The 13,160-nt window shown below is 35.5% G+C and overlaps 1 protein-coding gene across 1 annotated transcript; it reads right to left on the minus strand.

The window, feature by feature from the left end:
- Positions 1-3,499: 3,499 nt before the first annotated feature.
- On the minus strand, positions 3,500-4,424 carry LOC146907213 (uncharacterized). Its single transcript, XM_085730270.1, has one exon. The coding sequence runs from the start codon at positions 4,391-4,393 to the stop codon at positions 3,500-3,502; it is 894 nt and encodes a 297-aa protein (XP_085586396.1). The 5' UTR covers positions 4,394-4,424.
- Positions 4,425-13,160: the final 8,736 nt, after the last annotated feature.

A 13,160-nucleotide genomic window follows, 5' to 3' on the forward strand; every position in this document is an offset into this window, starting at 1 on the left:
TGTGTTGTAAATAATGCAAAATGCTTGTGAGGAATAAAAGTGCATAAAGAGCTTGAAAACCTTATATTTTTTTGGCATGTTAATTTTCCTTGATCCTCATGTTTGTTTCCTTGGAATAAATCACTTGAAACTTCTTAATGTTGTGAGAATCTAGGTCTTGAGCTTGCTTTAGAATTATATTGAGTTTCAAGTCCTTTTTGTCACTTTTTGTTAAAGTTGTTAGTTTACTTTACTTGCAAGTTATCATTGCCTTACTATGCATTTGTTATTTTGTTTCTATATCATTGGTGCTACTAACCACTTTATTTTCATGTTTCATACATTCCATAAGCTCATCTCATCTCATATTCTAATTTTCTTGCAATTTAATTTTCATGCCAAGACTTAGCATGTAAAAATTTAGGGATTTTGTAATATTTTTCTTATGCTTTTAAATTCTTGCAAGACCATAGAATGTAACTAGGCCAATGATGTAAAGGACAATGGACTCTAATGAAGTACACCGACACAAGCACCGACACATGCACACACATCACATAGATACTTTAGATGTATGTTTAGGGTATGCATGCCTTTATCCTATAGGAACCGTCTTTACTTTTCTACGCGCGCGCTTTTATTTTAAATGCTATTTGAAAAATGATATTTACGCCTAAGAGTTACTAAATGAAGAATTGGAGGGAGAAGAAAGTGTTTGAATTTTTATTTTATTTGAATTGAAGGAATTTTGATTCCTTGCCTACGTACCCTTTTAAGGGATCAAATCCATCGTAGTTCTCTTCCAAAAATGTTTTTGTTTTTGTTGATTGATTTTAGTTTTGAAAAAGAGAATTTTTAAGAATAAGAGAGAGAGGCCTCAAGGGCATGAGATTTAGAAAACGTGAGGTGGAATTAGTTATTTCGCAAAGAAAGTCAAAGTATTATTAGAATTCATTAAAGTTTTTTGTTTAAGAAAATGAAAGGAAAATTCAATGGGATTTTGATCCCAAGGTTTATTTGGAAAATGATTTGAGTGATATTGTTCATGTTTTTTGGAAAAGAGAATTTTGGCCTAAGTTTCAAAGTTCCTAAACATACATCTAAGCATACATTCCCTAAACATACATCTAATTTTATTAACTATAATAATAGTTTCATGAAGAGCTGAAATTCTATAAATAAGATGACTAACATTGTTTCAAATTTCATATGCAAAAAAAAAAAAAAAATCTAATAGAAATCATAGTTTTCTTGTTGGCTTCTATATCATTGGTGCTACTAACCACTTTATTTTCATGTTTCATACATTCCATAAGCTCATCTCATCTCATATTCTAATTTTCTTGCAATTTAATTTTCATGCCAAGACTTAGCATGTAAAAATTTAGGGATTTTGTAATATTTTTCTTATGCTTTTAAATTCTTGCAAGACCATAGAATGTAACTAGGCCAATGATGTAAAGGACAATGGACTCTAATGAAGTACACCGACACAAGCACCGACACATGCACACACATCACATAGATACTTTAGATGTATGTTTAGGGTATGCATGCCTTTATCCTATAGGAACCGTCTTTACTTTTCTACGCGCGCGCTTTTATTTTAAATGCTATTTGAAAAATGATATTTACGCCTAAGAGTTACTAAATGAAGAATTGGAGGGAGAAGAAAGTGTTTGAATTTTTATTTTATTTGAATTGAAGGAATTTTGATTCCTTGCCTACGTACCCTTTTAAGGGATCAAATCCATCGTAGTTCTCTTCCAAAAATGTTTTTGTTTTTGTTGATTGATTTTAGTTTTGAAAAAGAGAATTTTTAAGAATAAGAGAGAGAGGCCTCAAGGGCATGAGATTTAGAAAACGTGAGGTGGAATTAGTTATTTCGCAAAGAAAGTCAAAGTATTATTAGAATTCATTAAAGTTTTTTGTTTAAGAAAATGAAAGGAAAATTCAATGGGATTTTGATCCCAAGGTTTATTTGGAAAATGATTTGAGTGATATTGTTCATGTTTTTTGGAAAAGAGAATTTTGGCCTAAGTTTCAAAGTTCCTAAACATACATCTAAGCATACATTCCCTAAACATACATCTAATTTTATTAACTATAATAATAGTTTCATGAAGAGCTGAAATTCTATAAATAAGATGACTAACATTGTTTCAAATTTCATATGCAAAAAAAAAAAAAAAAATCTAATAGAAATCATAGTTTTCTTGTTGGCTTCTAAACCCTTGGTTCAGCCCCCCCCCCCCCCCCCCCCCGCTCTCTCTCTCTCTCTCTCTCTCTCTCTCTCTCTGAAGGTTTCGTCTGATATAAGGTCTATATTTATAGTAAAAGAATCTCTAAAAAATTGGAACAAATCTGACGCATAAATCGTTTTGACGTCAGACCAACGGCATTCCAAAACTCACCTCCATACCTACAAATTTTGTGTTTACACCTAAGACTAATTATGTACCAATCAATACCAGTTTTCGTTTCAAATTTGAAAAAGTTGTGCAGAAAGTCCATAAAAATTCACTGTGACCTACGTGCAGTAATTTGACCATAACTCAAGTTTTATAAATCTTTTTGACGTCAGACCAACGGCATTAGAAAACTAACATCCTTAACCTGTTTATTTTCTCTTAATTCCAATTCTTCCCCAAAGCCTCATTATTCTAAATAATTATATTTCTCCACTAAATATATACTTCCACTAAATATATTCTTGCACTAAATATATTTCTCCACTAGATATATACTTCCACTACATATATACTTCCATTAAATATATTCTTCCACTAAATATATTTCTCCACTAAATAATAAAATAGGGGCTACTAATAAATATCAACACATAATAATAAAAATATCACTTATCAAACATATTAATTAAATTATAACGGAAAAGACTCTAAACTCAAATAAATAAATAAGTAATAAAAATAGGGCGTTACAATTGAAGAATTAGGTTTAATTTCAAGGAACTCTTGTAAACACATTGTATTCAACAATGTTACTATTAGTGGATGACCTTGGTGAAGGCGTGTACCCAAAATCATGGCTCAATTTTGACAGATTTATGATCCTCAATTTCGAGTCACTTTGTCACCAAAAGATTTAATTTGCTCCCTAAAATCTCAATTAACTTTTCAATATCAAAGTAATTTATATCTAGTGACCAAAAAAAAAGTAATTAATAACTTGTTGTATAAATTGCTACAAGGAGTACAGTGAAGGAAGTTTATAAGAAGGAAGTTATGTATCTTTAAAGTTTATAAGAAACAAGTATATTATCTAGGTACGCTCCAAGACTATAAACATAAAACATTAAGTATCATAATGGTAAAAATCATAACAAAATCATAATTAGGCAACAAGTTTAATTAATGAGAACAAATTAAGATTACTTGCAGAATTAAAACTAAACATGAAAATGCTTCTTTTATTTCAAGTAATTTCAATGATACAAATAATAGAGAACATAGAGATACTCATAGGAAAAACTATATAGAACAATGTTGCTTTTATCTCTCTAGTAATTTGTTTGATACAAAGCAAACATGTTGCTTTGATCATTAAGTATCTTGCTCAAACTATGATCCTTCCCACTATCACATGATTTCTGGTACACAATCTTCTTCCTCTTATGAATCTTGTTGAGTCTTCTATCCTCAAGTGCCCAACTCTCTTTCAAAGACTTCCACTTGTTCTCAAAAATATCACTAAGCCTCATAGCAATTTTGTGAACAACATCCCTTTGAGGATAAAGCCATCCATGATAGAACACAGACCTCATATCCTCGGCAAACTCATCCGGTGTTGAATAAAATTTCAGCTTGGCTTCAATATCTTTTAATCCAATTGCCTTCAATTTATCGGACGTCTTCGATGATTTGTTCTTCAAAAACTTGAGATCAAGAGGGTTTTTCAAAGCCCATCCATCTCTTCCGGTTATCATTCTACTCACTATCGCCCAACATTGCATCCTTTTATAACGCTCCATTGGGGTTTTCTTCTCTTTATTCATCATCAATTCTGCATCATCGCCATTCTTCTTTAAGCCATATTTTTCAGTCCTTGGGTGATCTTTGACAACAGAAGTTGTACTTGTATCATTACCTGAAGAAACAGTTGTTGTTGTTGTTGTTGTTGTTGCTGCTTTGTTGGAGTGTTCTTTTTTGTTGTTCTGGTTGGTATCAACAACGTTGTTCTTCTTATGTTGAGACAAAGATATTGTTGAATCAAGCCAATAGCCAGTGACAATTGGCTTTGCATGATCTTCCATCTTTCTCCTCTTGCTAGCTGATCCTTGAGAGTGATCATCCATAGAATCATCAATGAGTGAACTAGCATGCTTTTTAGGATAAGAAATCTTTATAATAAGACGTTTACGAGGTTCACTGGTAGTAATCAATGAAGAACTCATGATTTTGTGCTTATAGCAAAGTTGAAATCTGATGCTTCTTTGAATTAGGTTTAGGTTATGGGAAGGTGTTGGGTTTGTTTTATATATATATATATATATATATATGATGATCGAATCAAATCTTTTAAACTAAATCTTTTGAATAAATCATTTGAGTAACAAACTAATATGATATATACGAGTTATTTTCTTCCCAAATCTATTATATAATATATGAAACTTACTAACTTCCCTAAAAAAATGAAACTTAATAACTACCAAAAATACAATAAGTCATTTTAAAAATTCTTTGAGAAGTTAACTTTTATTGTCAATGATGTTTGTTCTTCTCTTAAGCTTCATGATTAGTTACAATCTTCCCAACTAAAAGAAATTGATTATTTGTTGGAGATTGATGAGATTGTACCTGGTGAAGGTGCAAATCAAATTCGTACTGTGAAATGAGCTACAGATACTCGGTGGGGATCACATTTCAATTACATTTCTAGCTTGATAAATATGTATGAAGCAACTTCTTGTGTTTTGAAAGAAAAAAAATTGCAAAGGAAGCAACAAATTATTCAACAAGTGGAAATGTTGATAGTGGTTACAATTACTTGATGTCATGTGATTTTATATTGATCTTGCATTTGATAAAAGAAATCATGAGGATAACATATGCATTTTGTCAAGCCTTGAAACTACAATCTCAGGATGTAGTTAATGATATGTTTCTGGTTTGTAACACAAAAACTCTTATTCAACATGTTAGAGAAGATGGTTGGGGTAAATTGTAACTAATAGAGCATTACTTTAGAGTTGAAATATATTTTCCTACCATTGGTAAACAATTAGAAGAGTTGAATAGTATATTTAGGGAGAAAGCAATGGATTTGTTAACTCTAAGTTGAGCTTTGGCTCATAAGGATAATTATAAAGCTTTTAACATTGATATTGTTTTCACTCTTGTTTGAAAAATACTATCCCAAGCTTAACTTGCATTGTCAACACCAATAATTCATTGTTGATGTCCATATAGACCATATCTAAGGGTTAATGGCTAGTGGTGGAGATAGGAAGTCCAACATGATTGTGTGTGGAGAGGAATGAATTATTGTCTGAGGCGGATGGATGCTAGGGTTGCGCAATACTTTTCTGACTGTGTTGTAACGTTTGGTTAAATTATGTTTTTAATTTATGCTTAAAGTTTCAAATTATATAATCCGAACTACGTACTAGTCTTTAGGGGGTTTGGTACCTTACAGATTATATAATACAAACTGATATTAGCTTTTTCAGATTTTATTTTCTGATTTGTGTTGAGACAATATTCGGATGAACCAAGACAACTTGCAATTTTTTTATAGCTTTTTCAGGGGATTGGGATTATAATAATCCAAACATCATGAAAAAATGGTTCAAATTATAGAATCCAAACGAGATATTTTCTTGAAATTAGAGGGCGCGCGAGAAGTACGGAGGCTCAGAAAGAAATTCTCATCTAACAAAAATGAGTTAAAACCCATTTAGACCATGATGTGTCTTTTACAAACCAAAATACTACAGTGACGCATATTTATTAGACGGTTTTCTACTTTGTGTGGGTGTGTGTGTAATTTTTTAAAGGAATATATTCTTGATTGACAAGTTTTGGTAAGTTTCCTTATGTTTCGTACATAATTTCAGGGTCTTCCCCGACAATTCGGAGGCCCTCTACATTTTTTTATTTAGAAATAATTGAAAAAAATTCAAAATCACTTATAGTGACAGTAAAGAATGCGGCTATCTACTCCTTCAAAACATCCAAAACGTTTTCAAGACACTTGGTTTAGCATATTTGATATCAGATATGTTACAAAGATTTCATCTTTATATCTTACGGAAGCATTGTGTGATGTACTTTTTCGACATAACTGATAAGTGCCAGGAAGTAGTACTTTTAATGTTTATTTATGGCACGTTTGTTACTTGTTTCACAAGTTATCCAGGGAAAAGCCGAGAGAAAAGTGAATTTTGACCTATTACGCTTTAGTCATCTTACTCTACCCATTTGTGCAGGAATTGAGTGTCCAAACATCAAGCAAGTGCAAAAACAACAAATTTGGGCAAAGGCCAGCTTGCCATGGCGAGCTGAAGGCGAGCTAAATGGCGAGGACTTCCAGAGAGCACCAGGCCACTTCGCCACTGAGATGGCCATGGCGAGAAATTTCGCCAGGCGAACCAATGGCGAGCTGAAAGGCGAAAGTTAGGCGGTTTGATCAATTTTTGGTGACGTGGCAGAATTCCATTGGTGAAGAAGACTGAGCTCGCCATGGCGAGCTTAATTCTGCCAGGCGAAATGTGACTTTTGCAGATTTGTATAAAAGCTCATTTTCTCTCATTTCTAGATATTAAGTTAGTTTTTATCTTAGTTTTCTCAGAGTTTTCATAGGTAGATATTTCTTAGGGAGAAATAAGGTAGATCATATAGAGTGAGAGTGATTTTGGAAGTTGGATCTTTATTTCTTTGTTGAGACATCACAAGTGTAATGAATCCTTCCTTTTCAATCCATCCTTGCAAGGCTTCCATGATGATGTGTAGCTAAATACTCTTTGTTGGGATGAGAGGTATTTGATCTTGCTAAACATGTAATCCTTTTGATCTTGCAATATATGGTTCTAGCAATTTATATTCAATATTGTTGTTATTCTTGTGTTAATGCTTTCAATGAGATTCAAGATGATTTGGACACAAACTCTTGAATCTAGAGCTAGAGTAGCAATATATCTTAGGTTAACTTACTTGACATCTTTGTTAATCTTGTGATAATCACCATAATCAAGAGTTAAATGCTTTCGGATACTTAATCAGGCTGGACACGGTCGATTAAGTTATCCGATCGACTTTGTTATTGTTTAAGGGATTTGGACACGAATGTTTAAACGATACCTTAGAGCTAATTATATCGCTTTGGACACGAATGATAGTTTAGAATTGATTGTGATAATGTTGTTTATAAAGCTAGAATTCGTATGGATCATTAGGTTACGTGTGACGCTTGGTTAAGGAACGCTACTCCTAACAAGTTTCAATCCTTATTTACCTCAACTTTTACTTTTTGCAAATTAGTTTAGCTAATCACATTTCAAACAAATATGTACTCTTAATACTTTGAATGATAATTGATGTTGAAATATCCTTGATAACGCACTATTCCCTGTGGAGACGATACAAAAATACTTATCTTGTTTGATGCAAAACTACATACATCAAAATGGCGCCGTTGCCGGGGAATGGTGTTTAGTTATCATAGATAGAACGATTGATTTATCATTTTAAGCATTTGTATATAATCCGTATATATTTTTCTTTATTTGATAGTTGTTTGTACTAACCCCTTGTTGATAAACAAAGAAAAGTTTCTTGTTAGTTGTTTCCGTTTTAGGATCACCACCTAGCCAAAATCATGGCTGATCATGGTTACTTCAACTTCTATACTCCACCCGAGTATGAATCCTATCCTCAATATCAGCAACATTCTTATGAAGATGAGAGATACCAGGTGATTGAAAATACTTTGAATGTCTTCATGCAACAATCCATGATAAACATGCAAGATACCAACCAAAGATTGAAGACTTTATCACTTCAAATTGAGTTGATTCAAGCACAAATCATGGATAACCAAGCCAACAATCAATCCACTCTTAGAGAACAAGAAAATAATCCAAATATGTTTGAGAGAGTAGGAGAGATTGTTGAAGAAGTTGTTGTTCAAAATGAGGAAGTTACAACATTAAAAGAGTGTGGTGCACCACGCAAAGAAGAACTTCCTCAAGAAAGGTCACTTAGTGAAGAGGCCAAAATTGTTGATATTGAAGAAGTAATGGTGGTAAAGAAAAAGGAACGGTTACTAATCAAGGAAGATTTAATGGAAGCAAGAGGGAAGAAGATGAAGAAGGTAGAAATCGATCGAGTCATTGATGAAATTTGCGCCTTGTTCAAACCAATGTTAAGGAGGTCGTGGACTCCACATCATCTGTACTTAAAGTTCATGGAATTCCTCCCAAAGTGTAGGTTTTCGAAAGATGATGTGCTATTTGTTTCATTTTGGCCACCCTAACGGAAAAGGCGTCGAGCTAACGACGTTAAACAAGCGCTAGTTGGGAGGCAACCCAATTTTGTAAGTTTATTTATTATTTTATTGCATAAATAAGTTTAGAGTCATATGTATAACAAAGCCAATCCAAAGCAGAAGCAACTTGAAAATTTTGGTCTAAAAATGTCATGTTCGCCAGGCCAAGAATATTCCGCCTGGCGAAATTTACAGGTCATTTGACCTTCGTGCCATAAATCTCGCCATGGCGAGCTTAGCCTCCGCCTGGCAAGATTGCCAAAATGGCAGTTACGTTTTCCCATGCCACTAACTCACCATAACTCCTCCCAACCACCCACTCACCCTCATTATCTCAAAATTTTCGGTTTCATTTTCTTTCTCTCCACCAAACCCATTTTTCACTTTTCCAAACCCTAGATTCACAAACAAATCCAATCCAAGTCAAATCAAGTCAAGCTTTTAATTTTTCATCATCTCTGCATTTGATTTAATCAGGTTTGTTATTAATTTCTTTCATTTTTTTACTGTGCATGTCTTGTTCTTGATAAAACCCTAGGTTAGTTGACAATAATCAATTTTAATCTCTTCTTGTCAATTTGAATCCCTAAATGACTGAGATGAACGAAAATCAGAAACTAATTTGTGTTCTTTTCTTGCTCACACCACAACTTTTGAATTTCTAACCCATTTTTGTAAATTTTCGAATAAAAAGGGTTTGTGTGGTGAAACTCTGATTTAATCATCTCTGGGTCATGATAAGGGTCGAAAAGTAGTGATATAAGTTAGAACAATAATGCAATAGGAAGAAATAAGGGAAAACTGTTGAATTTTTGTGAAAAAAAAGGGGAATTTCGAAATTCTGGGTTCCCTCGCCATTGAGTTCGCCATGGCGAGGTGTTCATATAAACCCAGAAACTTTAAACCAAGCTCGCCATGGCGAAATTCTGTCCGCCTGGCGAAATTCACTGGACCCAGAATTTTTTTTTATTCTGCTTTGACTGTAATTCTTTCTAATCTTTTGTCCTGTGAATGGTATGGATTTCCTGGTTTTGTTATTGACAGGCATGGCACCTAAGAATACGCAAAAAGCATCAGCTTCCACTAAGGGAAAAAGGAAGCAAGCTGAAACTGCTGAAGCTTCAAGGCCATATGATGAGCACAGGTTCTTTAGTGCTGACCATCAGGACAGGTTTCAGGAACTCTGCAGCCGGAAGATTTGGCATGACAAGCAGTTCCAAATCTCAGCTCAAGGGAAATACAAAGTGATGGCTGCCATCATTCAAAAGAGAAAATGGGAGAAACTGGTTGCTCCACACCCTCAACTCAACACAGAGATCGTGCGTGAGTTCTATGCGAACGCCATGCCTCTAGAAGGAGAGGGTTTTAGCTTCAGAACCATGATAAGGGGCAGGGTGATCAACTTTGATCGCGAAGGCATCAATGATTACCTTGGAAAACCGTACAAACTTAAGACCCCAGATGAACTGTGTCCCTTCCACCTCCAACAAAACAAAGGGGATTGGGATCACTCAGCCATTCAAGCAACAATTCTACAACCGGGGAAGGGGTATGAGAAGAGTGTGACCGGGAGGGATACCGTGAAGAAGTGTAACATGACCCCCATTGCTCAAACCCTCTTGAAACTGATCTTGTTCAATGTCAAGCCCAAGAGTCACCTCTCTACTTGCACCATAGATATCCCACCCCTCTTGTACTACATTCTCACCGATCAACCGGTTGACATTGCCCGAATTATTGCTGAAGAACTTAAGGATGTTGCTTTAAGCAACAAGGATAGGGTCCCTTTAGCCTTTCCCGGATTGATAATGGGATTGATCATTAGCCTCCGCATTAAAATCCCTAGCCATATCCATGAGGAGCTGCAGAATCCAATCACTGATGCTATCATTGCAAGGCACAATGACAAAGAGAAAAAGGGTAAGAAAGGTACCGGAGCTTCCTCATCACACCAACCTCAAGCTCCAGCATCAGCTGATGATTTCTCACACATGGACCCTGTTGGAACAAAATGTGTTTAACAATGAACCTTAAAGGGTTTTGATGATAACAAGGTATTAAAAATTGTAAATTGGACTAGCTAATATTTGTTCAAGTGTACAGGACCATAATTATAAAGTTACATCATCATTGGTTCTGAATGAGCAAATAAAGAGCTATGGAAACAACAAAAATTTGAAGCTTGGACGCTCCTGAAGGCAACTTGCTACTGAAGAGAAAAAGCGCTCCTAAAGTCAAGCTGCTCCTGAAGAAATAGCGCTCCTGAAGTAGGCTGCTCCTGAAGAATAGTGCTTCTGAAGACAAGAGGTCCAGAAGCCACATCATCAGAAGCTGCGTCATCAGAAGCTGCAGAAGTCATATCATCAGAAGCTGCATCATCAGAAGCTGCATCATCAGAAGCCATTTCACCAGAAGCTGAATATCAACTGGATTTGCAAAGAATCAAGAATTGAAGAATTATCAATGCAAAAGCTGTCTATTGGATTCGAAAACACAAACAAAGGATTAGTGGAGTTTGCAACGGTCATTTCAAAGGTGTTTGAAGGCGTGTGTTTGCAATTTGGATGAAAGCGTTGACATTGTACTTTGTACGAATTGTACAACCACGTTCTCCACTACTCTGTTTTGTGTCCGCGCTACAGGACAAGAAAACAGCTCCAGAATACGGTTTCGCCTGCATAGATGTTCCTTTGGATAAGGAATGGATTTCAAATTTGTTCTTCATAGGACAACAGCCAAATCAGGCAAAAGATTATTGGTGAAAGATCAAGCTTCAACAACGACTCTTTGGTGTGCTGGCAATTTCACAACGTCTCTCTCACACCTCTATATAAAGGAGTGAAGACCTAGAGAATTGGTAATGCAAGAACGCTGAACGAAAGACTCACAAGATTTTCACAAGTACCAAACCTCTGCTGAAATTGTTCTGCATTCACTTAGAATTTCTGTGTCTCAAAGTCATATCTTAGAAATTCTTAAGTCCATTGAGTCTGTATCTGATTTGTATTGTGAGCACCTCTGATTGTATATCAAGTGTTCAACCTTAAACAATTTTCTGTGTAATTTTGTTTAGTTAGGAAGTCTCTTGCAGTTGTGCTTGAGCAGGAAGTCTCTTGATTGTGTTCTTGAGCAAAGGAAGTCTCTTGCTTGTGTGCTTGAGCATTGGAAGTCTCTTGCTTGTGTGCTTGAGCATTTGTAATCAGATATTACTCATAGTGAAATCTCCTTGGAAGTGCAAGGGGGACTGGACTACTTCCGGATTGTGGAAGGAACCAGTATAATTGCTTTGTGTCGTTCTTCTTCTCTCTCTCTGTTTTATTCCGCTGCATTTAGATTCTGATTATCACTTCAGAAGCTGTCTCGCTTAGCTTCTGATCAGTGTGTTCAGTTTTTAGGAGAAACGAAGAATTTTTCTAAAACACAATTCAACCCCCCTTCTTGTGTTTTTCTCACCTTCAATTGGTATCTAGAGCCTTGGTCTGTTGTGTATCACTTAACCGTGCAACAGTCAAAGATCTGAGAAAAACATGACTACTCCTCCTCCTGATGGTGATACTAGCTATAAAAATGTCTCACATGATTATAGTGATAGTAAGAAAACCAGTGTTGGAAAAGTTCCAAAGTTCAATGGAGATGCTGAAGAGTTCTCTTGGTGGAAGACCAATTTTTACAGTTACATCATGAGCCTAGATGAAGAATTGTGGGATATTCTGGAAGACGGCGTTGGTGGTTTAGTCCTTGATGAAGAAGGAGCTGCTGTGGATAGAAAGAAACATACTCCAGAACTGAGGAAACTCTACAAGAAGCATCATATTATCAGAGGAGCTCTTGTCACGGCCATACCCAAAGCAGAATACATGAAGATGAGTGACAAATCCACTGCTAAAGCTATGTTTGCTTCTCTCTGTTCAAATTATGAAGGGAGCAAGAAGGTCAAAGAAGCAAAGGCTCTCCTGCTTGTACATCAGTATGAGTTATTCAAGATGAAGGATGATGAAACTATTGAGGAGATGTACTCAAGGTTTCAAACTTTAGTTTCTGGGCTACAGATTCTAAAGAAGAGCTATGTTGCTTCTGATCATGTAAGCAAGATACTCAGAAGCTTACCTGCTAGATGGAGACCAAAGGTGACTGCCATTGAGGAAGCTAAAGATTTAAACACTTTAAGTGTCGAAGATCTTGTTAGTTCTCTCAAAGTTCATGAGTTAAGTCTTAATGAACATGAGTCTACTAAGAAGAGTAAATCAATAGCTCTTCCATCCAAAGGCAAGTCATCAAAAGCTCTCAAAGTGGTTGAATCTGAAGAGGAAGAACAGTCAAGTTCAGGTTCTGAACCAGATGCTGCTGAAATGGCCATGCTCTCAAACAGACTTCAATATCTGGCCAAGAAGAACAGAAAGTTTCTCTCCAGAAGGGGTAACTCCAGAAGCTCAAAGAAAGAAGATCAGAAGGGATGCTTCAACTGTAAGAAGCCTGGACACTTCATTGCTGAATGCCCTGATCTTCAAAGAGAAAAGTCAAAGGACAAGTCAAAGAGGTCTACATTCAAACCAAGCAAACTCAAGAAGCAGATTAAGCAGAGTTTAATGGCAACCTGGGATGATTTGGGTAGTGAATCTGGATCTGATAAAGAGGAAGCTGATGAAGATGCAAAGGTAGCTGTTGGGTTGGTA

This window comes from Medicago sativa, chromosome 7 (assembly GCF_051527215.1).
Source record: "Medicago sativa cultivar Bolivia chromosome 7, Bolivia_mono, whole genome shotgun sequence".
NCBI lineage: Eukaryota > Viridiplantae > Streptophyta > Magnoliopsida > Fabales > Fabaceae > Medicago > Medicago sativa.

Excerpts from the sequence above, each read along its gene's own strand:
- LOC146907213 (XM_085730270.1), bottom strand. The coding sequence starts at position 4,393 with ATGAGTTCTTCATTGATTACTACCAGTGAACCTCGTAAACGTCTTATT.